This window comes from Scardinius erythrophthalmus, assembly GCF_964197995.2.
Source record: "Scardinius erythrophthalmus genome assembly, chromosome: 6".
Taxonomy (NCBI): domain Eukaryota; kingdom Metazoa; phylum Chordata; class Actinopteri; order Cypriniformes; family Leuciscidae; genus Scardinius; species Scardinius erythrophthalmus.
In genome coordinates, this window is record NC_138226.1 from 45338760 (window position 1) to 45363507 (window position 24748).

Consider the following 24748-nt stretch of genomic DNA (forward strand, 5'->3'; position numbering starts at 1 on the left):
TCAAAGTAGTCGGGTCACTGTTCTTTTCACACTGCACGGCTATCTGGGGTAACGTTCAGTTGCTGCTGTGTGCACGATGCACTGCAGTAGTCGTGGCTGAGAGGTTATGGCGATGGACTTGAAATCCATTGGGGTCTCCCCGCGCAGGTTTGAACCCTGCCGACTGTGTGGCTCTTCGTCTGTTTGCGACAGGAATTGTGACATCTAGGAGCTTTGAACGAGCTGCTTTTTTTTTTCTTCTAACACGGACATTGGGCTCTTTTCAAGCCTGAAGTGGGCATCGTTTCAAAAGGCCCAGATCATATGTGATTTTGGCCATTCTATTCAGGCTGTCGGAACAATGGCTTTGGCATCCCCCGACAACTTCATGGCCTTCATGTTGTGCAGCTCAAGAGACGCCGCATTACATTTTATGGAGAATCTTGGATATTAGTGTTTTGAAATGTTGCATTCGTTCTCTCTTAGAAAAGTCAAACAGAAACCTACTCATTATGTCCCAATTGCTCTTTTGTCGAAACCACCTTAGAGTTAGCAACATGCCATGAAAAAAACTCCACTCTTTCAATGGCAGTGTTCCTAGCTTTGGAAGGAGCAGCCTATCTCTCTCGTCCCTTTATAAATTGTGGTCTTCATCCTTAAATACCACAAACTTTAAGCTGACAAAGCATGAACACTTTAAGGAGAAAGTGCTGTTATATCCCTGGAGTGGCTGTTCCCTGGCAAAAGCCCAGCTAGCTCAAATGGTAGAGCATCAGACTTTTAATCTGAGGGTCCAGGGTTCAAGGAAACCTTCCCTAATCTCTTGCTGTGCTCTTCCCAGCCTTTGAGAGAGGTGGTCTTCCTCTTCAAGATAAGATGTGCCGGGGTTATTTCCCAGCATTTGGTGGTGTTTTGCCTGCTGTAATGCTTGGTTACTAGGGACTTTAAGCAACAGCTGTGGATTGCCCAACACTGCCGTTCCGGCAATGGCAAAGAGCTAAAGAGCGCAAAGATCACTAAGCGACAGTAAAGAGGACGGCATAGGGGTAATTTAATCATCAGACAAAATACAAAAAAAGGAAGTGATTTTAAAAAGGAAGAGAAGGGTTGCTTTTGGCATTTAATGATATACAGAAACGATTACAATGCCACATAACCTAAAACATAACATTAATATTCTTAATCTGTCACGTAGTAACGACTACGGCAAATCAGCTGTTCTCCCGTGGTAGACGGTTACAGTAGAACGTCGCGAGGTAGCAGTTAATGTCACGCATGCGCAATAGAACGACAGAATGCCGTTCCACCAGAGGCTGTTGCTTAAAGTCCCTACTGTCTAAGCAAGCGGTGGTGGGGGACTTTGAGAGAACTGAGCTGAAGCTTGCCGTTGACTCTGTATGTGCAGGCCCGGGGCAAGTGGAAAGATTGCTTTCTCTGTATAGCATTTAGTACTCTGCGTTGTGCCCGCAGCATCCCCAGTCCAAATCCGGATGATGGCATCTTTTCGTGTAGGTGAAGACGTTGTTGAACTGACGTTGTTGCCAACACAATATTTTCGCCATCCACATTGATAGTTGGCCCCGGTGTTCTCTGAGCATGTGACTCACTGGTGGGAGTAGTCGTGGCCGAGAGGTTAAGGCGATGGACTCGAAATCCATTGGGGTCTCCCCGCGCAGGTTCGAACCCTGCCGACTACGTGGCTCCTTGTCACTTTGTCTGTTTGCGACAGGAATTGTGACATCCAGGAGCTTTGTACAAACTCCTTTTTTCTCTAAAACGGAAAATTGGGCAACCCACATCTCTTTTCAAGCCTGAAGTGAGCAGGTTTTTGGTGTAGGCGAAGACGTCGTTAGTTTATAAATCAGTGTTTTGGCACACCTGTCCGAGTGGCGCAACAAATTCTTCTAAAGTCTGATTTTATTTCGGGCATGTTAAAGGGGACAAGATGCAAAATGAATTTCTGATGTCCCCAGAGTGTGTATGTGAAGTTTTAGCTCAAAATACCCAACAGATCCTTTTTTAACAGCATGTTTAAATTGTCACTTTTTGGTGTGTGCCCTTTAAATGCAAATAAGCTGCTGCTGCACGGCAAAGGGGGCGGAGCTTCATGAGCTCGCGCTCAGTCTCAGGACAATTTCATCTCACGGAATGATGATAATATCAGAAACTCTCAGTAACGGTGTTCATTTCGACTCGGAGTCGGACAATAATGCCTACAGAGTCAGAGTGCTGTATGGAGATGGAACAGGTATAGTTTAGTTTAATTACGGTTATAACGTATTTGTCATCTGCTTGTATGCATCCACTACATACTAACTTACATACCACTGTAAAGTATGCTGTTTCGGACCAGGTCCGAATGATGATCAAAAATATACAGATGAGTGTAGTAAAGTTTATTGTACATCACACAAAAGATGAAGCGTCAGTTTTACTCCAGAAAATCACTGTAAGAGCTGAGTAAACACAGCATAAGATGTGCGTAAGGACATAAACGAATTTCGGTAGAGTTGAGGGAGCATTTTCTTTGAAAACAAAATAATTCCACCACGTCTTCAGCGTCTGCCTCAGATGTCGGGAGTAAATAGAGAGAGAGCTATGTGGATTAATACATCCAGCCACACAACACCTACAACGCTTAGGAGACATTCTCGTCAGTGCAGCAATGGCGGATGTGTACAACTCGCTGTGAACTCGATCAGGGCGGGTCTATGTTAAAACTGCAGTGTCTGTCAACACTCGTGGGCGGGGCCTGTGGCTTTAGTGACGTCACTAAAGTCGCAATCTGAAAACAGGTCGTTGGGAGACACTGCTGATGATTTATGGGGATTAATAAAAAAGGAGTGAGTGGATTTTTATCACTATTGGGTGGTTGTGTACACACACTGCCAACACACATTTATGTCCAAACAGCATGCAAAAGTGAATTTTGCATAATAGGCCCCCTTTAAATTAGCATTCGACAAACGCGAACAAACTTTTACTTATGTACACTCACAATAACAATTAAATGTTGTGCTTTTGTAAAATAAAGAAAACAAACAGGGTGCGCTTTCTGCCGTCTCGGTCTCCGTCACAGAAATGAACCAAAACTCTGTAGGCTACTTGCCTCGGTCACGATAAGAAATATGTCTATAGAAAGCTTGAGTGAACAAATATTATCTGATTATGCAATCCATACGAAACCATCCAATATTAAATTGGCTATGATATAACCATGGCTGTGTATTCCACTATATTCACTACAGTGGCTGGAAACATTGTTTTCATTCATAATTACTTGCATGGATTTACATGGCAAGTCAATCAGCAATTGAAAAATTCAGATTCAAATTCTAGACATGCCCCTTTGTCTCTTGATGTTCAATGCAGATTTATGCCCGTCTCCAGTAGAGATCCATTTCCTGGAGAGTTTAGGTGTAGGAGTTTAGTCTTAATTACAACTTGTAACTTGTGGTAGAACTCCGACTTGTTCCACGTGATCGCTGTACCACCTGACCACTGCAGATTCATTTGCCGTTGATAGTGTTGCCATAAAAACAATCAATCATCTCCTAATTACGGTAATTATTACGACGTCCAACCCTAATCAAACACACCTGAACAAGCTAATCAAGGTCTTCAAGATTAGGCTATATTAGAAAGCTGCAGGCAAGTGATTTTCATTAGGGTTAGAGTTACCCAGACCCCCTTTAAAAATGTATTTTCAAAAAGTGTTTTAAACTCTTTTGGTAGCGTTTGTTGTGGGTTTCAGCTGATATTTTGATGCAGCAACAGGGGTCTTTCTTTGTAGTTTTGTGGTCCTTGCTGTCTGCCCCTCCTGACTCACTAATTCAGTGCATCTTCCAGCAGCAGAGTTGATTTTGAGATTGCAGGTCGAGAGGATGACAGCTCAAGTGTACTGCTCGTTTAGTGCTGTTTTATTGTGTCTGTCTGCTTGTTTAAGCACAACAGACGCTGGAGTCCTAGGTGAGAAGTTCTTTTAGCTTCATTACGCAGCCCGAAGAAGTGCATAAATAAAGTGCCTTACAAAATTTGATTTCCGACACATCTGCTTGCAAAAATACAGTACAGACGTCAAGTGGAAGTTCATCTTTGTATGTTGGTTTAGTTTTAATAAGCAAAGTATAAATATGCAAACTGTCATAAGTTTATGCATTTTTCATTGTACAAGTAAAACCCACATAATCACTAATGGGCACTTTTGTTTACTGTTAAGCACGCACATAGTCTTATAATATGGCTGCAAAATTGTTACCGGACTGTATCAATCCTGAGTTTAAACTTTTGCCTAAAGTCTTTTTTGGTTTGTTTTAAGAAATGCATAAGCCTACAATATAACGTGGGGAGCTAATTATAGCCGATAACTCTGCATTTTACATATATAGTGGGTTTTTATATTTGTTCTGTTTTCTGTTGAGTAGCTTATTAAAATGCTTAAACGGAAATGAGGGTGGTCATGGGGATGGCATCATTTTTGAAGATGTACACCAGTAAATTTGTATACAACAAATTAACTGATGTCAATGCTTTCTATCAGCATTGCACTATTACTCCCTCTACTACAGTGGGGTAGGTTGTAACTTCACTCTCAGTCTTTGAAACTGATTGATGCGGTTTAGTGAAAAATGGTAGATTTCTAATCTACTTGACTTGAAGCAGATAAATGTGTGAATATTACAAAGTTTGAGACTTATTGCAAAACCCCTGACTTGCAAATGCTGAAGCAAACTATTACAGCACTTCCTGGTCTCCCCTAATGATCCTCTTCTGTAGTGTCTGGTCAGTGTCCGGCGATGCTGACGGTCGTGCCCTCCCGACGAGATTGCACTTCTGATAGAGACTGCTCTGGAGGACACAAATGCTGTCAATTTCCCTGTGGGTCCGCGTGTGTGCCGCCTGTTTTCAGTGAGTTTTAATTATTGATGCATGCTATACGTCTTCCAGGAAAAAAACCCTGAAAAAGTTTTCACTCAGGAATTGCTAGCAAGTTTCACAAATAATTGCAAAGAAACAGCGAGTAACACATTGAACTAAACGTGAAACTATGAAGTAGATGGACTGAATATTCCGGTAAATCCTCCTACGATCATCTATTTTTTTATTTTCTTTCATACAGTGTATGAGACATTCAGTATTCAGTGATGTGGTTTCTCTGTCATGTGTCTCTATAACAGCAAAGGCAGGGGAGTGTCCAAGCACAAAGTCTGGAGCAGGAATGTGTACAGAGTTATGTTACTATGACAGTGACTGTCCGAACAATGAGAAATGCTGCAGCAATGGATGTGGACATCAGTGTATGGATCCATTTGCAGGTATTTGTTATTATATTAGGGTTTGGGTCAGCTTCCTCATTTCAGTTTGTCTTGTTTTATAATTAATCGTTCTCAATGTAAAAAGTATTCAGCCAATAGCACAGGATGGCTTTACAAAATTAATTCATATGATTAATAATACGATCATGATTAATAATTAAGAGGTGTAAAACTTGGTATTTGGGTTTTGTGCTGTATCTGAGACTGAATGCCTCTAAACGGACTGACTGAAGTTGACGATCTGTATCTATCCAGTGAAGCCTGCAGCCGAACCGCCGAGGCCTCCAGGAAAGCCTGCAGCCGAACCGCCGAGGCCTCCAGTGAAGCCTGCAGTTGAACCTCCAAAGCCTCCAGGGAAGCCTGCAGCCGAGCCTCCAAAGCCTCCAGGGAAGCCTGCAGCCGAACCTCCAAAGCCTCCAGGGAAGCCTGCAGCCGAACCTCCAAAGCCTCCAGGGAAGCCTGCAGCCGAACCTCCAAAGCCTCCAGGAAAGCCTGCAGCCGAACCTCCAAAGCCTCCAGGAAAGCCTGCAGCCGAACCTCCAAAGCCTCCAGGAAAGCCTGCAGCTGAACCTCCAAAGCCTCCAGGAAAGCCTGCAGCTGAACCTCCAAAGCTTCCAGTGGAGCCTTCTACCGAAGAGCCGGAGCCTTCTACCGAAGAGCCGGAGCCTTCTACCGAAGAGCCGGAGCCTTCTACAGAAATGCCGGAGCCTTCTGCTGAACTGCCGGAGCCTTCTACCGAACCTTCGGAGCCTTTAGACGAACTGCCAGTGACGCCTGCAGTGGAACCCCCGAAGCCTCCAGTGAAGCCTGCAGCCGAACCCCCGAAGCCTCCAATGAAGCCTGCAGCCGAACCCCCGAAGCCTCCAATGAAGCCTGCGGCCGAACCCCCGAAGCCTCCAATGAAGCCTGTGGCCGAACCCCCGAAGCCTCCAATGAAGCCTGTGGCTGAACCGCCCAAGCCTCCAATGAAGCCTGCAGGCGAACCCCCGAAGCCTCCTGTGAAGCCTGTGGCCGAACCGCCCAAGCCTCCAATGAAGCCTGCAGGCGAACCCCCGAAGCCTCCTGTGAAGCCTGCAGCGCCTCCAATGAAGCCTGCAGCCGAACCTCCCAAGCCAACTGACCCTTATGGCCAATGTCCTGGCCATAATTAATGTGTCTATGCATGCAGTGCTGATTTAACCATTGGATGTATGTTGTTTTCCCTGTTTATCACCAAATAAATCTCACACTTGTAAGACCATTTCCTTTCTTTTTCTTTTTTCTTTTTTTTAAAGTGGGAAAACAAGGAATTAGATTTTTGTATTCCAGTGTTAGTTTGGCTGTTCTCTCACATAATGGCTCATTGGAATCAATGCGTGAGATCCAACTCTCCAAAGCCACGCCTCTTTCAAAATGCTTGAACGCACACAGTAGAGTCTGTAACGTGTCACAGGTTGAAAGACTGCACTAAATTGCCTCATGTCTAAAATGCATAACATTACAGTGATAATGAACGTAAACAACTTGCAGTGCTCTAGTTGTACCACCTGACTGATGCAGATTCATTTCGGCGTTGATGGTGTTGACATGGAAACGTCTGAATCCAAATGCAATGATTGGACGAACAATTCTATGAATTCTGTGACGTTTCAACCAGTATTGTCTATTGACCAATAGTCTTCTGCATTCTGAAGCATTTTAGTGAAATTGTCTTCTAGTGGTCGTTTTATTTTAGGAAGTTGCAACTTCAAGCCTATTAACAGATGATCCCTTTAGTTACCTGCGACCAAATGAGTTCTGAATGCCTGTAATGCCGAGTTCACACTGCACAATTTTCAAAGTAGTCGGGTCACTGTTCTTTTCACACTGCACGGCTATCTGGGGTAACGTTCAGTTGCTGCTGTGTGCACGATGCACTGCAGTAGTCGTGGCTGAGAGGTTATGGCGATGGACTTGAAATCCATTGGGGTCTCCCCGCGCAGGTTTGAACCCTGCCGACTGTGTGGCTCTTCGTCTGTTTGCGACAGGAATTGTGACATCTAGGAGCTTTGAACGAGCTGCTTTTTTTTTTCTTCTAACACGGACATTGGGCTCTTTTCAAGCCTGAAGTGGGCATCGTTTCAAAAGGCCCAGATCATATGTGATTTTGGCCATTCTATTCAGGCTGTCGGAACAATGGCTTTGGCATCCCCCGACAACTTCATGGCCTTCATGTTGTGCAGCTCAAGAGACGCCGCATTACATTTTATGGAGAATCTTGGATATTAGTGTTTTGAAATGTTGCATTCGTTCTCTCTTAGAAAAGTCAAACAGAAACCTACTCATTATGTCCCAATTGCTCTTTTGTCGAAACCACCTTAGAGTTAGCAACATGCCATGAAAAAAACTCCACTCTTTCAATGGCAGTGTTCCTAGCTTTGGAAGGAGCAGCCTATCTCTCTCGTCCCTTTATAAATTGTGGTCTTCATCCTTAAATACCACAAACTTTAAGCTGACAAAGCATGAACACTTTAAGGAGAAAGTGCTGTTATATCCCTGGAGTGGCTGTTCCCTGGCAAAAGCCCAGCTAGCTCAAATGGTAGAGCATCAGACTTTTAATCTGAGGGTCCAGGGTTCAAGGAAACCTTCCCTAATCTCTTGCTGTGCTCTTCCCAGCCTTTGAGAGAGGTGGTCTTCCTCTTCAAGATAAGATGTGCCGGGGTTATTTCCCAGCATTTGGTGGTGTTTTGCCTGCTGTAATGCTTGGTTACTAGGGACTTTAAGCAACAGCTGTGGATTGCCCAACACTGCCGTTCCGGCAATGGCAAAGAGCTAAAGAGCGCAAAGATCACTAAGCGACAGTAAAGAGGACGGCATAGGGGTAATTTAATCATCAGACAAAATACAAAAAAAGGAAGTGATTTTAAAAAGGAAGAGAAGGGTTGCTTTTGGCATTTAATGATATACAGAAACGATTACAATGCCACATAACCTAAAACATAACATTAATATTCTTAATCTGTCACGTAGTAACGACTACGGCAAATCAGCTGTTCTCCCGTGGTAGACGGTTACAGTAGAACGTCGCGAGGTAGCAGTTAATGTCACGCATGCGCAATAGAACGACAGAATGCCGTTCCACCAGAGGCTGTTGCTTAAAGTCCCTACTGTCTAAGCAAGCGGTGGTGGGGGACTTTGAGAGAACTGAGCTGAAGCTTGCCGTTGACTCTGTATGTGCAGGCCCGGGGCAAGTGGAAAGATTGCTTTCTCTGTATAGCATTTAGTACTCTGCGTTGTGCCCGCAGCATCCCCAGTCCAAATCCGGATGATGGCATCTTTTCGTGTAGGTGAAGACGTTGTTGAACTGACGTTGTTGCCAACACAATATTTTCGCCATCCACATTGATAGTTGGCCCCGGTGTTCTCTGAGCATGTGACTCACTGGTGGGAGTAGTCGTGGCCGAGAGGTTAAGGCGATGGACTCGAAATCCATTGGGGTCTCCCCGCGCAGGTTCGAACCCTGCCGACTACGTGGCTCCTTGTCACTTTGTCTGTTTGCGACAGGAATTGTGACATCCAGGAGCTTTGTACAAACTCCTTTTTTCTCTAAAACGGAAAATTGGGCAACCCACATCTCTTTTCAAGCCTGAAGTGAGCAGGTTTTTGGTGTAGGCGAAGACGTCGTTAGTTTATAAATCAGTGTTTTGGCACACCTGTCCGAGTGGCGCAACAAATTCTTCTAAAATCTGATTTTATTTCGGGCATGTTAAAGGGGACAAGATGCAAAATGAATTTCTGATGTCCCCAGAGTGTGTATGTGAAGTTTTAGCTCAAAATACCCAACAGATCCTTTTTTAACAGCATGTTTAAATTGTCACTTTTTGGTGTGTGCCCTTTAAATGCAAATAAGCTGCTGCTGCACGGCAAAGGGGGCGGAGCTTCATGAGCTCGCGCTCAGTCTCAGGACAATTTCATCTCACGGAATGATGATAATATCAGAAACTCTCAGTAACGGTGTTCATTTCGACTCGGAGTCGGACAATAATGCCTACAGAGTCAGAGTGCTGTATGGAGATGGAACAGGTATAGTTTAGTTTAATTACGGTTATAACGTATTTGTCATCTGCTTGTATGCATCCACTACATACTAACTTACATACCACTGTAAAGTATGCTGTTTCGGACCAGGTCCGAATGATGATCAAAAATATACAGATGAGTGTAGTAAAGTTTATTGTACATCACACAAAAGATGAAGCGTCAGTTTTACTCCAGAAAATCACTGTAAGAGCTGAGTAAACACAGCATAAGATGTGCGTAAGGACATAAACGAATTTCGGTAGAGTTGAGGGAGCATTTTCTTTGAAAACAAAATAATTCCACCACGTCTTCAGCGTCTGCCTCAGATGTCGGGAGTAAATAGAGAGAGAGCTATGTGGATTAATACATCCAGCCACACAACACCTACAACGCTTAGGAGACATTCTCGTCAGTGCAGCAATGGCGGATGTGTACAACTCGCTGTGAACTCGATCAGGGCGGGTCTATGTTAAAACTGCAGTGTCTGTCAACACTCGTGGGCGGGGCCTGTGGCTTTAGTGACGTCACTAAAGTCGCAATCTGAAAACAGGTCGTTGGGAGACACTGCTGATGATTTATGGGGATTAATAAAAAAGGAGTGAGTGGATTTTTATCACTATTGGGTGGTTGTGTACACACACTGCCAACACACATTTATGTCCAAACAGCATGCAAAAGTGAATTTTGCATAATAGGCCCCCTTTAAATTAGCATTCGACAAACGCGAACAAACTTTTACTTATGTACACTCACAATAACAATTAAATGTTGTGCTTTTGTAAAATAAAGAAAACAAACAGGGTGCGCTTTCTGCCGTCTCGGTCTCCGTCACAGAAATGAACCAAAACTCTGTAGGCTACTTGCCTCGGTCACGATAAGAAATATGTCTATAGAAAGCTTGAGTGAACAAATATTATCTGATTATGCAATCCATACGAAACCATCCAATATTAAATTGGCTATGATATAACCATGGCTGTGTATTCCACTATATTCACTACAGTGGCTGGAAACATTGTTTTCATTCATAATTACTTGCATGGATTTACATGGCAAGTCAATCAGCAATTGAAAAATTCAGATTCAAATTCTAGACATGCCCCTTTGTCTCTTGATGTTCAATGCAGATTTATGCCCGTCTCCAGTAGAGATCCATTTCCTGGAGAGTTTAGGTGTAGGAGTTTAGTCTTAATTACAACTTGTAACTTGTGGTAGAACTCCGACTTGTTCCACGTGATCGCTGTACCACCTGACCACTGCAGATTCATTTGCCGTTGATAGTGTTGCCATAAAAACAATCAATCATCTCCTAATTACGGTAATTATTACGACGTCCAACCCTAATCAAACACACCTGAACAAGCTAATCAAGGTCTTCAAGATTAGGCTATATTAGAAAGCTGCAGGCAAGTGATTTTCATTAGGGTTAGAGTTACCCAGACCCCCTTTAAAAATGTATTTTCAAAAAGTGTTTTAAACTCTTTTGGTAGCGTTTGTTGTGGGTTTCAGCTGATATTTTGATGCAGCAACAGGGGTCTTTCTTTGTAGTTTTGTGGTCCTTGCTGTCCGCCCCTCCTGACTCACTAATTCAGTGCATCTTCCAGCAGCAGAGTTGATTTTGAGATTGCAGGTCGAGAGGATGACAGCTCAAGTGTACTGCTCGTTTAGTGCTGTTTTATTGTGTCTGTCTGCTTGTTTAAGCACAACAGACGCTGGAGTCCTAGGTGAGAAGTTCTTTTAGCTTCATTACGCAGCCCGAAGAAGTGCATAAATAAAGTGCCTTACAAAATTTGATTTCCGACACATCTGCTTGCAAAAATACAGTACAGACGTCAAGTGGAAGTTCATCTTTGTATGTTGGTTTAGTTTTAATAAGCAAAGTATAAATATGCAAACTGTCATAAGTTTATGCATTTTTCATTGTACAAGTAAAACCCACATAATCACTAATGGGCACTTTTGTTTACTGTTAAGCACGCACATAGTCTTATAATATGGCTGCAAAATTGTTACCGGACTGTATCAATCCTGAGTTTAAACTTTTGTCTAAAGTCTTTTTTGGTTTGTTTTAAGAAATGCATAAGCCTACAATATAACGTGGGGAGCTAATTATAGCCGATAACTCTGCATTTTACATATATAGTGGGTTTTTATATTTGTTCTGTTTTCTGTTGAGTAGCTTATTAAAATGCTTAAACGGAAATGAGGGTGGTCATGGGGATGGCATCATTTTTGAAGATGTACACCAGTAAATTTGTATACAACAAATTAACTGATGTCAATGCTTTCTATCAGCATTGCACTATTACTCCCTCTACTACAGTGGGGTAGGTTGTAACTTCACTCTCAGTCTTTGAAACTGATTGATGCGGTTTAGTGAAAAATGGTAGATTTCTAATCTACTTGACTTGAAGCAGATAAATGTGTGAATATTACAAAGTTTGAGACTTATTGCAAAACCCCTGACTTGCAAATGCTGAAGCAAACTATTACAGCACTTCCTGGTCTCCCCTAATGATCCTCTTCTGTAGTGTCTGGTCAGTGTCCGGCGATGCTGACGGTCGTGCCCTCCCGACGAGATTGCACTTCTGATAGAGACTGCTCTGGAGGACACAAATGCTGTCAATTTCCCTGTGGGTCCGCGTGTGTGCCGCCTGTTTTCAGTGAGTTTTAATTATTGATGCATGCTATACGTCTTCCAGGAAAAAAACCCTGAAAAAGTTTTCACTCAGGAATTGCTAGCAAGTTTCACAAATAATTGCAAAGAAACAGCGAGTAACACATTGAACTAAACGTGAAACTATGAAGTAGATGGACTGAATATTCCGGTAAATCCTCCTACGATCATCTATTTTTTTATTTTCTTTCATACAGTGTATGAGACATTCAGTATTCAGTGATGTGGTTTCTCTGTCATGTGTCTCTATAACAGCAAAGGCAGGGGAGTGTCCAAGCACAAAGTCTGGAGCAGGAATGTGTACAGAGTTGTGTTACTATGACAGTGACTGTCCGAACAATGAGAAATGCTGCAGCAATGGATGTGGACATCAGTGTATGGATCCATTTGCAGGTATTTGTTATTATATTAGGGTTTGGGTCAGCTTCCTCATTTCAGTTTGTCTTGTTTTATAATTAATCGTTCTCAATGTAAAAAGTATTCAGCCAATAGCACAGGATGGCTTTACAAAATTAATTCATATGATTAATAATACGATCATGATTAATAATTAAGAGGTGTAAAACTTGGTATTTGGGTTTTGTGCTGTATCTGAGACTGAATGCCTCTAAACGGACTGACTGAAGTTGACGATCTGTATCTATCCAGTGAAGCCTGCAGCCGAACCGCCGAGGCCTCCAGGAAAGCCTGCAGCCGAACCGCCGAGGCCTCCAGTGAAGCCTGCAGTTGAACCTCCAAAGCCTCCAGGGAAGCCTGCAGCCGAGCCTCCAAAGCCTCCAGGGAAGCCTGCAGCCGAACCTCCAAAGCCTCCAGGGAAGCCTGCAGCCGAACCTCCAAAGCCTCCAGGGAAGCCTGCAGCCGAACCTCCAAAGCCTCCAGGAAAGCCTGCAGCCGAACCTCCAAAGCCTCCAGGAAAGCCTGCAGCCGAACCTCCAAAGCCTCCAGGAAAGCCTGCAGCCGAACCTCCAAAGCCTCCAGGAAAGCCTGCAGCTGAACCTCCAAAGCCTCCAGTGGAGCCTTCTACCGAAGAGCCGGAGCCTTCTACCGAAGAGCCGGAGCCTTCTACAGAAATGCCGGAGCCTTCTGCTGAACTGCCGGAGCCTTCTACCGAACCTTCGGAGCCTTTAGACGAACTGCCAGTGACGCCTGCAGTGGAACCCCCGAAGCCTCCAGTGAAGCCTGCAGCCGAACCCCCGAAGCCTCCAATGAAGCCTGCAGCCGAACCCCCGAAGCCTCCAATGAAGCCTGCGGCCGAACCCCCGAAGCCTCCAATGAAGCCTGTGGCCGAACCCCCGAAGCCTCCAATGAAGCCTGTGGCTGAACCGCCCAAGCCTCCAATGAAGCCTGCAGGCGAACCCCCGAAGCCTCCTGTGAAGCCTGTGGCCGAACCGCCCAAGCCTCCAATGAAGCCTGCAGGCGAACCCCCGAAGCCTCCTGTGAAGCCTGCAGCGCCTCCAATGAAGCCTGCAGCCGAACCTCCCAAGCCAACTGACCCTTATGGCCAATGTCCTGGCCATAATTAATGTGTCTATGCATGCAGTGCTGATTTAACCATTGGATGTATGTTGTTTTCCCTGTTTATCACCAAATAAATCTCACACTTGTAAGACCATTTCCTTTCTTTTTCTTTTTTCTTTTTTTTAAAGTGGGAAAACAAGGAATTAGATTTTTGTATTCCAGTGTTAGTTTGGCTGTTCTCTCACATAATGGCTCATTGGAATCAATGCGTGAGATCCAACTCTCCAAAGCCACGCCTCTTTCAAAATGCTTGAACGCACACAGTAGAGTCTGTAACGTGTCACAGGTTGAAAGACTGCACTAAATTGCCTCATGTCTAAAATGCATAACATTACAGTGATAATGAACGTAAACAACTTGCAGTGCTCTAGTTGTACCACCTGACTGATGCAGATTCATTTCGGCGTTGATGGTGTTGACATGGAAACGTCTGAATCCAAATGCAATGATTGGACGAACAATTCTATGAATTCTGTGACGTTTCAACCAGTATTGTCTATTGACCAATAGTCTTCTGCATTCTGAAGCATTTTAGTGAAATTGTCTTCTAGTGGTCGTTTTATTTTAGGAAGTTGCAACTTCAAGCCTATTAACAGATGATCCCTTTAGTTACCTGCGACCAAATGAGTTCTGAATGCCTGTAATGCCGAGTTCACACTGCACAATTTTCAAAGTAGTCGGGTCACTGTTCTTTTCACACTGCACGGCTATCTGGGGTAACGTTCAGTTGCTGCTGTGTGCACGATGCACTGCAGTAGTCGTGGCTGAGAGGTTATGGCGATGGACTTGAAATCCATTGGGGTCTCCCCGCGCAGGTTTGAACCCTGCCGACTGTGTGGCTCTTCGTCTGTTTGCGACAGGAATTGTGACATCTAGGAGCTTTGAACGAGCTGCTTTTTTTTTTCTTCTAACACGGACATTGGGCTCTTTTCAAGCCTGAAGTGGGCATCGTTTCAAAAGGCCCAGATCATATGTGATTTTGGCCATTCTATTCAGGCTGTCGGAACAATGGCTTTGGCATCCCCCGACAACTTCATGGCCTTCATGTTGTGCAGCTCAAGAGACGCCGCATTACATTTTATGGAGAATCTTGGATATTAGTGTTTTGAAATGTTGCATTCGTTCTCTCTTAGAAAAGTCAAACAGAAACCTACTCATTATGTCCCAATTGCTCTTTTGTCGAAACCACCTTAGAGTTAGCAACATGCCATGAAAAAAACTCCACTCTTTCAATGGCAGTGTTCCTAGCTTTGGAAGGAGCAGCCTATCTCTCTCGTCCCTTTATAAATTGTGGTCTTCATCCTTAAATACCACAAACTTTAAGCTGACAAAGCATGAACACTTTAAGGAGAAAGTGCTGTTATATCCCTGGAGTGGCTGTTCCTTGGCAAAAGCCCAGCTAGCTCAAATGGTAGAGCATCAGACTTTTAATCTGAGGGTCCAGGGTTCAAGGAAACCTTCCCTAATCTCTTGCTGTGCTCTTCCCAGCCTTTGAGAGAGGTGGTCTTCCTCTTCAAGATAAGATGTGCCGGGGTTATTTCCCAGCATTTGGTGGTGTTTTGCCTGCTGTAATGCTTGGTTACTAGGGACTTTAAGCAACAGCTGTGGATTGCCCAACACTGCCGTTCCGGCAATGGCAAAGAGCTAAAGAGCGCAAAGATCACTAAGCGACAGTAAAGAGGACGGCATAGGGGTAATTTAATCATCAGACAAAATACAAAAAAAGGAAGTGATTTTAAAAAGGAAGAGAAGGGTTGCTTTTGGCATTTAATGATATACAGAAACGATTACAATGCCACATAACCTAAAACATAACATTAATATTCTTAATCTGTCACGTAGTAACGACTACGGCAAATCAGCTGTTCTCCCGTGGTAGACGGTTACAGTAGAACGTCGCGAGGTAGCAGTTAATGTCACGCATGCGCAATAGAACGACAGAATGCCGTTCCACCAGAGGCTGTTGCTTAAAGTCCCTACTGTCTAAGCAAGCGGTGGTGGGGGACTTTGAGAGAACTGAGCTGAAGCTTGCCGTTGACTCTGTATGTGCAGGCCCGGGGCAAGTGGAAAGATTGCTTTCTCTGTATAGCATTTAGTACTCTGCGTTGTGCCCGCAGCATCCCCAGTCCAAATCCGGATGATGGCATCTTTTCGTGTAGGGGAAGACGTTGTTGAACTGACGTTGTTGCCAACACAATATTTTCGCCATCCACATTGATAGTTGGCCCCGGTGTTCTCTGAGCATGTGACTCACTGGTGGGAGTAGTCGTGGCCGAGAGGTTAAGGCGATGGACTCGAAATCCATTGGGGTCTCCCCGCGCAGGTTCGAACCCTGCCGACTACGTGGCTCCTTGTCACTTTGTCTGTTTGCGACAGGAATTGTGACATCCAGGAGCTTTGTACAAACTCCTTTTTTTCTCTAAAACGGAAAATTGGGCAACCCACATCTCTTTTCAAGCCTGAAGTGAGCAGGTTTTTGGTGTAGGCGAAGACGTCGTTAGTTTATAAATCAGTGTTTTGGCACACCTGTCCGAGTGGCGCAACAAATTCTTCTAAAATCTGATTTTATTTCGGGCATGTTAAAGGGGACAAGATGCAAAATGAATTTCTGATGTCCCCAGAGTGTGTATGTGAAGTTTTAGCTCAAAATACCCAACAGATCCTTTTTTAACAGCATGTTTAAATTGTCACTTTTTGGTGTGTGCCCTTTAAATGCAAATAAGCTGCTGCTGCACGGCAAAGGGGGCGGAGCTTCATGAGCTCGCGCTCAGTCTCAGGACAATTTCATCTCACGGAATGATGATAATATCAGAAACTCTCAGTAACGGTGTTCATTTCGACTCGGAGTCGGACAATAATGCCTACAGAGTCAGAGTGCTGTATGGAGATGGAACAGGTATAGTTTAGTTTAATTACGGTTATAACGTATTTGTCATCTGCTTGTATGCATCCACTACATACTAACTTACATACCACTGTAAAGTATGCTGTTTCGGACCAGGTCCGAATGATGATCAAAAATATACAGATGAGTGTAGTAAAGTTTATTGTACATCACACAAAAGATGAAGCGTCAGTTTTACTCCAGAAAATCACTGTAAGAGCTGAGTAAACACAGCATAAGATGTGCGTAAGGACATAAACGAATTTCGGTAGAGTTGAGGGAGCATTTTCTTTGAAAACAAAATAATTCCACCACGTCTTCAGCGTCTGCCTCAGATGTCGGGAGTAAATAGAGAGAGAGCTATGTGGATTAATACATCCAGCCACACAACACCTACAACGCTTAGGAGACATTCTCGTCAGTGCAGCAATGGCGGATGTGTACAACTCGCTGTGAACTCGATCAGGGCGGGTCTATGTTAAAACTGCAGTGTCTGTCAACACTCGTGGGCGGGGCCTGTGGCTTTAGTGACGTCACTAAAGTCGCAATCTGAAAACAGGTCGTTGGGAGACACTGCTGATGATTTATGGGGATTAATAAAAAAGGAGTGAGTGGATTTTTATCACTATTGGGTGGTTGTGTACACACACTGCCAACACACATTTATGTCCAAACAGCATGCAAAAGTGAATTTTGCATAATAGGCCCCCTTTAAATTAGCATTCGACAAACGCGAACAAACTTTTACTTATGTACACTCACAATAACAATTAAATGTTGTGCTTTTGTAAAATAAAGAAAACAAACAGGGTGCGCTTTCTGCCGTCTCGGTCTCCGTCACAGAAATGAACCAAAACTCTGTAGGCTACTTGCCTCGGTCACGATAAGAAATATGTCTATAGAAAGCTTGAGTGAACAAATATTATCTGATTATGCAATCCATACGAAACCATCCAATATTAAATTGGCTATGATATAACCATGGCTGTGTATTCCACTATATTCACTACAGTGGCTGGAAACATTGTTTTCATTCATAATTACTTGCATGGATTTACATGGCAAGTCAATCAGCAATTGAAAAATTCAGATTCAAATTCTAGACATGCCCCTTTGTCTCTTGATGTTCAATGCAGATTTATGCCCGTCTCCAGTAGAGATCCATTTCCTGGAGAGTTTAGGTGTAGGAGTTTAGTCTTAATTACAACTTGTAACTTGTGGTAGAACTCCGACTTGTTCCACGTGATCGCTGTACCACCTGACCACTGCAGATTCATTTGCCGTTGATAGTGTTGCCATAAAAACAATCAATCATCTCCTAATTACGGTAATTATTACGACGTCCAACCCTAATCAAACACACCTGAACAAGCTAATCAAGGTCTTCAAGATTAGGCTATATTAGAAAGCTGCAGGCAAGTGATTTTCATTAGGGTTAGAGTTACCCAGACCCCCTTTAAAAATGTATTTTCAAAAAGTGTTTTAAACTCTTTTGGTAGCGTTTGTTGTGGGTTTCAGCTGATATTTTGATGCAGCAACAGGGGTCTTTCTTTGTAGTTTTGTGGTCCTTGCTGTCCGCCCCTCCTGACTCACTAATTCAGTGCATCTTCCAGCAGCAGAGTTGATTTTGAGATTGCAGGTCGAGAGGATGACAGCTCAAGTGTACTGCTCGTTTAGTGCTGTTTTATTGTGTCTGTCTGCTTGTTTAAGCACAACAGACGCTGGAGTCCTAGGTGAGAAGTTCTTTTAGCTTCATTACGCAGCCCGAAGAAGTGCATAAATAAAGTGCCTTACAAAATTTGATTTCCGACACATCTGCTTGCAAAAATACAGTACAGACGTCAAGTGGAAGTTCATCTTTGTATGTTGGTTTAGTTTTAATAAGCAAAGTATAAATATGCAAACTGTCATAAGTTTATGCATTTTTCATTGTACAAGTAAAACCCACATAATCACTAATGGGCACTTTTGTTTACTGTTAAGCACGCACATAGTCTTATAATATGGCTGCAAAATTGTTACCGGACTGTATCAATCCTGAGTTTAAACTTTTGCCTAAAGTCTTTTTTGGTTTGTTTTAAGAAATGCATAAGCCTACAATATAACGTGGGGAGCTAATTATAGCCGATAACTCTGCATTTTACATATATAGTGGGTTTTTATATTTGTTCTGTTTTCTGTTGAGTAGCTTATTAAAATGCTTAAACGGAAATGAGGGTGGTCATGGGGATGGCATCATTTTTGAAGATGTACACCAGTAAATTTGTATACAACAAATTAACTGATGTCAATGCTTTCTATCAGCATTGCACTATTACTCCCTCTACTACAGTGGGGTAGGTTGTAACTTCACTCTCAGTCTTTGAAACTGATTGATGCGGTTTAGTGAAAAATGGTAGATTTCTAATCTACTTGACTTGAAGCAGATAAATGTGTGAATATTACAAAGTTTGAGACTTATTGCAAAACCCCTGACTTGCAAATGCTGAAGCAAACTATTACAGCACTTCCTGGTCTCCCCTAATGATCCTCTTCTGTAGTGTCTGGTCAGTGTCCGGCGATGCTGACGGTCGTGCCCTCCCGACGAGATTGCACTTCTGATAGAGACTGCTCTGGAGGACACAAATGCTGTCAATTTCCCTGTGGGTCCGCGTGTGTGCCGCCTGTTTTCAGTGAGTTTTAATTATTGATGCATGCTATACGTCTTCCAGGAAAAAAACCCTGAAAAAGTTTTCACTCAGGAATTGCTAGCAAGTTTCACAAATAATTGCAAAGAAACAGCGAGTAACACATTGAACTAAACGTGAAACTATGAAGTAGATGGACTGAATATTCCGGTAAATCCTCCTACGATCATCTATTTTTTTATTTTCTTTCATACAGTGTATGAGACATTCAGTATTCAGTGATGTGGTTTCTCTGTCATGTGTCTCTATAACAGCAAAGGCAGGGGAGTGTCCAAGCACAAAGTCTGGAGCAGGAATGTGTACAGAGTTGTGTTACTATGACAGTGACTGTCCGAACAATGAGAAATGCTGCAGCAATGGATGTGGACATCAGTGTATGGATCCATTTGCAGGTATTTGTTATTATATTAGGGTTTGGGTCAGCTTCCTCATTTCAGTTTGTCTTGTTTTATAATTAATCGTTCTCAATGTAAAAAGTATTCAGCCAATAGCACAGGATGGCTTTACAAAATTAATTCATATGATTAATAATACGATCATGATTAATAATTAAGAGGTGTAAAACTTGGTATTTGGGTTTTGTGCTGTATCTGAGACTGAATGCCTCTAAACGGACTGACTGAAGTTGACGATCTGTATCTATCCAGTGAAGCCTGCAGCCGAACCGCCGAGGCCTCCAGGAAAGCCTGCAGCCGAACCGCCGAGGCCTCCAGTGAAGCCTGCAGTTGAACCTCCAAAGCCTCCAGGGAAGCCTGCAGCCGAGCCTCCAAAGCCTCCAGGGAAGCCTGCAGCCGAACCTCCAAAGCCTCCAGGGAAGCCTGCAGCCGAACCTCCAAAGCCTCCAGGGAAGCCTGCAGCCGAACCTCCAAAGCCTCCAGGAAAGCCTGCAGCCGAACCTCCAAAGCCTCCAGGAAAGCCTGCAGCCGAACCTCCAAAGCCTCCAGGAAAGCCTGCAGCTGAACCTCCAAAGCCTCCAGGAAAGCCTGCAGCTGAACCTCCAAAGCCTCCAGTGGAGCCTTCTACCGAAGAGCCGGAGCCTTCTACCGAAGAGCCGGAGCCTTCTACAGAAATGCCGGAGCCTTCTGCTGAACTGCCGGAGCCTTCTACCGAACCTTCGGAGCCTTTAGACGAACTGCCAGTGACGCCTGCAGTGGAACCCCCGAAGCCTCCAGTGAAGCCTGCAGCCGAACCCCCGAAGCCTCCAATGAAGCCTGCAGCCGAACCCCCGAAGCCTCCAATGAAGCCTGCGGCCGAACCCCCGAAGCCTCCAATGAAGCCTGTGGCCGAACCCCCGAAGCCTCCAATGAAGCCTGTGGCTGAACCGCCCAAGCCTCCAATGAAGCCTGCAGGCGAACCCCCGAAGCCTCCTGTGAAGCCTGTGGCCGAACCGCCCAAGCCTCCAATGAAGCCTGCAGGCGAACCCCCGAAGCCTCCTGTGAAGCCTGCAGCGCCTCCAATGAAGCCTGCAGCCGAACCTCCCAAGCCAACTGACCCTTATGGCCAATGTCCTGGCCATAATTAATGTGTCTATGCATGCAGTGCTGATTTAACCATTGGATGTATGTTGTTTTCCCTGTTTATCACCAAATAAATCTCACACTTGTAAGACCATTTCCTTTCTTTTTCTTTTTTCTTTTTTTTAAAGTGGGAAAACAAGGAATTAGATTTTTGTATTCCAGTGTTAGTTTGGCTGTTCTCTCACATAATGGCTCATTGGAATCAATGCGTGAGATCCAACTCTCCAAAGCCACGCCTCTTTCAAAATGCTTGAACGCACACAGTAGAGTCTGTAACGTGTCACAGGTTGAAAGACTGCACTAAATTGCCTCATGTCTAAAATGCATAACATTACAGTGATAATGAACGTAAACAACTTGCAGTGCTCTAGTTGTACCACCTGACTGATGCAGATTCATTTCGGCGTTGATGGTGTTGACATGGAAACGTCTGAATCCAAATGCAATGATTGGACGAACAATTCTATGAATTCTGTGACGTTTCAACCAGTATTGTCTATTGACCAATAGTCTTCTGCATTCTGAAGCATTTTAGTGAAATTGTCTTCTAGTGGTCGTTTTATTTTAGGAAGTTGCAACTTCAAGCCTATTAACAGATGATCCCTTTAGTTACCTGCGACCAAATGAGTTCTGAATGCCTGTAATGCCGAGTTCACACTGCACAATTTTCAAAGTAGTCGGGTCACTGTTCTTTTCACACTGCACGGCTATCTGGGGTAACGTTCAGTTGCTGCTGTGTGCACGATGCACTGCAGTAGTCGTGGCTGAGAGGTTATGGCGATGGACTTGAAATCCATTGGGGTCTCCCCGCGCAGGTTTGAACCCTGCCGACTGTGTGGCTCTTCGTCTGTTTGCGACAGGAATTGTGACATCTAGGAGCTTTGAACGAGCTGCTTTTTTTTTTCTTCTAACACGGACATTGGGCTCTTTTCAAGCCTGAAGTGGGCATCGTTTCAAAAGGCCCAGATCATATGTGATTTTGGCCATTCTATTCAGGCTGTCGGAACAATGGCTTTGGCATCCCCCGACAACTTCATGGCCTTCATGTTGTGCAGCTCAAGAGACGCCGCATTACATTTTATGGAGAATCTTGGATATTAGTGTTTTGAAATGTTGCATTCGTTCTCTCTTAGAAAAGTCAAACAGAAACCTACTCATTATGTCCCAATTGCTCTTTTGTCGAAACCACCTTAGAGTTAGCAACATGCCATGAAAAAAACTCCACTCTTTCAATGGCAGTGTTCCTAGCTTTGGAAGGAGCAGCCTATCTCTCTCGTCCCTTTATAAATTGTGGTCTTCATCCTTAAATACCACAAACTTTAAGCTGACAAAGCATGAACACTTTAAGGAGAAAGTGCTGTTATATCCCTGGAGTGGCTGTTCCCTGGCAAAAGCCCAGCTAGCTCAAATGGTAGAGCATCAGACTTTTAATCTGAGGGTCCAGGGTTCAAGGAAACCTTCCCTAATCTCTTGCTGTGCTCTTCCCAGCCTTTGAGAGAGGTGGTCTTCCTCTTCAAGATAAGATGTGCCGGGGTTATTTCCCAGCATTTGGTGGTGTTTTGCCTGCTGTAATGCTTGGTTACTAGGGACTTTAAGCAACAGCTGTGGATTGCCCAACACTGCCGTTCCGGCAATGGCAAAGAGCTAAAGAGCGCAAAGATCACTAAGCGACAGTAAAGAGGACGGCATAGGGGTAATTTAATCATCAGACAAAATACAAAAAAAGGAAGTGATTTTAAAAAGGAAGAGAAGGGTTGCTTTTGGCATTTAATGATATACAGAAACGATTACAATGCCACATAACCTAAAACATAACATTAATATTCTTAATCTGTCACGTAGTAACGACTACGGCAAATCAGCTGTTCTCCCGTGGTAGACGGTTACAGTAGAACGTCGCGAGGTAGCAGTTAATGTCACGCATGCGCAATAGAACGACAGAATGCCGTTCCACCAGAGGCTGTTGCTTAAAGTCCCTACTGTCTAAGCAAGCGGTGGTGGGGGACTTTGAGAGAACTGAGCTGAAGCTTGCCGTTGACTCTGTATGTGCAGGCCCGGGGCAAGTGGAAAGATTGCTTTCTCTGTATAGCATTTAGTACTCTGCGTTGTGCCCGCAGCATCCCCAGTCCAAATCCGGATGATGGCATCTTTTCGTGTAGGTGAAGACGTTGTTGAACTGACGTTGTTGCCAACACAATATTTTCGCCATCCACATTGATAGTTGGCCCCGGTGTTCTCTGAGCATGTGACTCACTGGTGGGAGTAGTCGTGGCCGAGAGGTTAAGGCGATGGACTCGAAATCCATTGGGGTCTCCCCGCGCAGGTTCGAACCCTGCCGACTACGTGGCTCCTTGTCACTTTGTCTGTTTGCGACAGGAATTGTGACATCCAGGAGCTTTGTACAAACTCCTTTTTTCTCTAAAACGGAAAATTGGGCAACCCACATCTCTTTTCAAGCCTGAAGTGAGCAGGTTTTTGGTGTAGGCGAAGACGTCGTTAGTTTATAAATCAGTGTTTTGGCACACCTGTCCGAGTGGCGCAACAAATTCTTCTAAAATCTGATTTTATTTCGGGCATGTTAAAGGGGACAAGATGCAAAATGAATTTCTGATGTCCCCAGAGTGTGTATGTGAAGTTTTAGCTCAAAATACCCAACAGATCCTTTTTTAACAGCATGTTTAAATTGTCACTTTTTGGTGTGTGCCCTTTAAATGCAAATAAGCTGCTGCTGCACGGCAAAGGGGGCGGAGCTTCATGAGCTCGCGCTCAGTCTCAGGACAATTTCATCTCACGGAATGATGATAATATCAGAAACTCTCAGTAACGGTGTTCATTTCGACTCGGAGTCGGACAATAATGCCTACAGAGTCAGAGTGCTGTATGGAGATGGAACAGGTATAGTTTAGTTTAATTACGGTTATAACGTATTTGTCATCTGCTTGTATGCATCCACTACATACTAACTTACATACCACTGTAAAGTATGCTGTTTCGGACCAGGTCCGAATGATGATCAAAAATATACAGATGAGTGTAGTAAAGTTTATTGTACATCACACAAAAGATGAAGCGTCAGTTTTACTCCAGAAAATCACTGTAAGAGCTGAGTAAACACAGCATAAGATGTGCGTAAGGACATAAACGAATTTCGGTAGAGTTGAGGGAGCATTTTCTTTGAAAACAAAATAATTCCACCACGTCTTCAGCGTCTGCCTCAGATGTCGGGAGTAAATAGAGAGAGAGCTATGTGGATTAATACATCCAGCCACACAACACCTACAACGCTTAGGAGACATTCTCGTCAGTGCAGCAATGGCGGATGTGTACAACTCGCTGTGAACTCGATCAGGGCGGGTCTATGTTAAAACTGCAGTGTCTGTCAACACTCGTGGGCGGGGCCTGTGGCTTTAGTGACGTCACTAAAGTCGCAATCTGAAAACAGGTCGTTGGGAGACACTGCTGATGATTTATGGGGATTAATAAAAAAGGAGTGAGTGGATTTTTATCACTATTGGGTGGTTGTGTACACACACTGCCAACACACATTTATGTCCAAACAGCATGCAAAAGTGAATTTTGCATAATAGGCCCCCTTTAAATTAGCATTCGACAAACGCGAACAAACTTTTACTTATGTACACTCACAATAACAATTAAATGTTGTGCTTTTGTAAAATAAAGAAAACAAACAGGGTGCGCTTTCTGCCGTCTCGGTCTCCGTCACAGAAATGAACCAAAACTCTGTAGGCTACTTGCCTCGGTCACGATAAGAAATATGTCTATAGAAAGCTTGAGTGAACAAATATTATCTGATTATGCAATCCATACGAAACCATCCAATATTAAATTGGCTATGATATAACCATGGCTGTGTATTCCACTATATTCACTACAGTGGCTGGAAACATTGTTTTCATTCATAATTACTTGCATGGATTTACATGGCAAGTCAATCAGCAATTGAAAAATTCAGATTCAAATTCTAGACATGCCCCTTTGTCTCTTGATGTTCAATGCAGATTTATGCCCGTCTCCAGTAGAGATCCATTTCCTGGAGAGTTTAGGTGTAGGAGTTTAGTCTTAATTACAACTTGTAACTTGTGGTAGAACTCCGACTTGTTCCACGTGATCGC

General features: G+C 43.9%; 3 protein-coding genes across 7 annotated transcripts; all 3 read left to right on the top strand.

Moving 5' to 3' along the window:
* Window positions 1-3574: 3574 nt before the first annotated feature.
* On the top strand, window positions 3575-6610 carry LOC308692593 (uncharacterized protein). The gene is made up of 4 exons (XM_081368731.1): window positions 3575-3948; window positions 4756-4887; window positions 5157-5294; window positions 5550-6610. The coding sequence occupies exons 1-4, from the start codon at window positions 3864-3866 to the stop codon at window positions 6443-6445; spliced, it is 1251 nt and encodes a 416-aa protein (XP_081224857.1). The 5' UTR covers window positions 3575-3863; the 3' UTR covers window positions 6446-6610.
* A 4049-nt stretch (window positions 6611-10659) lies between these two features.
* LOC308692595 (uncharacterized protein) lies at window positions 10660-13696 on the top strand. Of its 5 annotated transcripts, none has more exons than XM_081368738.1 (4): window positions 10660-11056; window positions 11864-11995; window positions 12265-12402; window positions 12658-13696. In XM_081368738.1, exons 1-4 carry the CDS (start codon window positions 10972-10974, stop codon window positions 13530-13532), a joined length of 1230 nt encoding a protein of 409 aa, XP_081224864.1. In that variant the 5' UTR covers window positions 10660-10971; the 3' UTR covers window positions 13533-13696. The 5 variants fall into 5 exon arrangements, with proteins under 5 accessions (XP_081224864.1, XP_081224865.1, XP_081224866.1 ...); XM_081368739.1 differs by having other exon boundaries at window positions 10737-11056; window positions 12691-13620; XM_081368740.1 differs by having other exon boundaries at window positions 10737-11056; window positions 12790-13620.
* A 4076-nt stretch (window positions 13697-17772) lies between these two features.
* On the top strand, window positions 17773-20953 carry LOC308692596 (uncharacterized protein). The gene is made up of 4 exons (XM_081368743.1): window positions 17773-18144; window positions 18952-19083; window positions 19353-19490; window positions 19746-20953. Exons 1-4 carry the CDS (start codon window positions 18060-18062, stop codon window positions 20618-20620), a joined length of 1230 nt encoding a protein of 409 aa, XP_081224869.1. The 5' UTR covers window positions 17773-18059; the 3' UTR covers window positions 20621-20953.
* Window positions 20954-24748: the final 3795 nt, after the last annotated feature.

What these genes read in the sequence shown, in the direction of transcription:
- LOC308692593 (XM_081368731.1), top strand. Translation starts at nt 3,864, where the DNA reads ATGACAGCTCAAGTGTACTGCTCGTTTAGTGCTGTTTTATTGTGTCTG. An exon ending in GTGTGTGCCGCCTGTTTTCA is followed by an intron (nt 4,888 to 5,156) that starts GTGAGTTTTAAT and finishes TCTCTATAACAG; the next exon opens with CAAAGGCAGGGGAGTGTCCA. An exon ending in GTGTATGGATCCATTTGCAG is followed by an intron (nt 5,295 to 5,549) that starts GTATTTGTTATT and finishes GTATCTATCCAG; the next exon opens with TGAAGCCTGCAGCCGAACCG.
- LOC308692595 (XM_081368738.1), top strand. Translation starts at nt 10,972, where the DNA reads ATGACAGCTCAAGTGTACTGCTCGTTTAGTGCTGTTTTATTGTGTCTG. An exon ending in AACAGACGCTGGAGTCCTAG is followed by an intron (nt 11,057 to 11,863) that starts GTGAGAAGTTCT and finishes CCTCTTCTGTAG; the next exon opens with TGTCTGGTCAGTGTCCGGCG. An exon ending in GTGTATGGATCCATTTGCAG is followed by an intron (nt 12,403 to 12,657) that starts GTATTTGTTATT and finishes GTATCTATCCAG; the next exon opens with TGAAGCCTGCAGCCGAACCG.
- LOC308692596 (XM_081368743.1), top strand. Translation starts at nt 18,060, where the DNA reads ATGACAGCTCAAGTGTACTGCTCGTTTAGTGCTGTTTTATTGTGTCTG. An exon ending in GTGTGTGCCGCCTGTTTTCA is followed by an intron (nt 19,084 to 19,352) that starts GTGAGTTTTAAT and finishes TCTCTATAACAG; the next exon opens with CAAAGGCAGGGGAGTGTCCA. An exon ending in GTGTATGGATCCATTTGCAG is followed by an intron (nt 19,491 to 19,745) that starts GTATTTGTTATT and finishes GTATCTATCCAG; the next exon opens with TGAAGCCTGCAGCCGAACCG.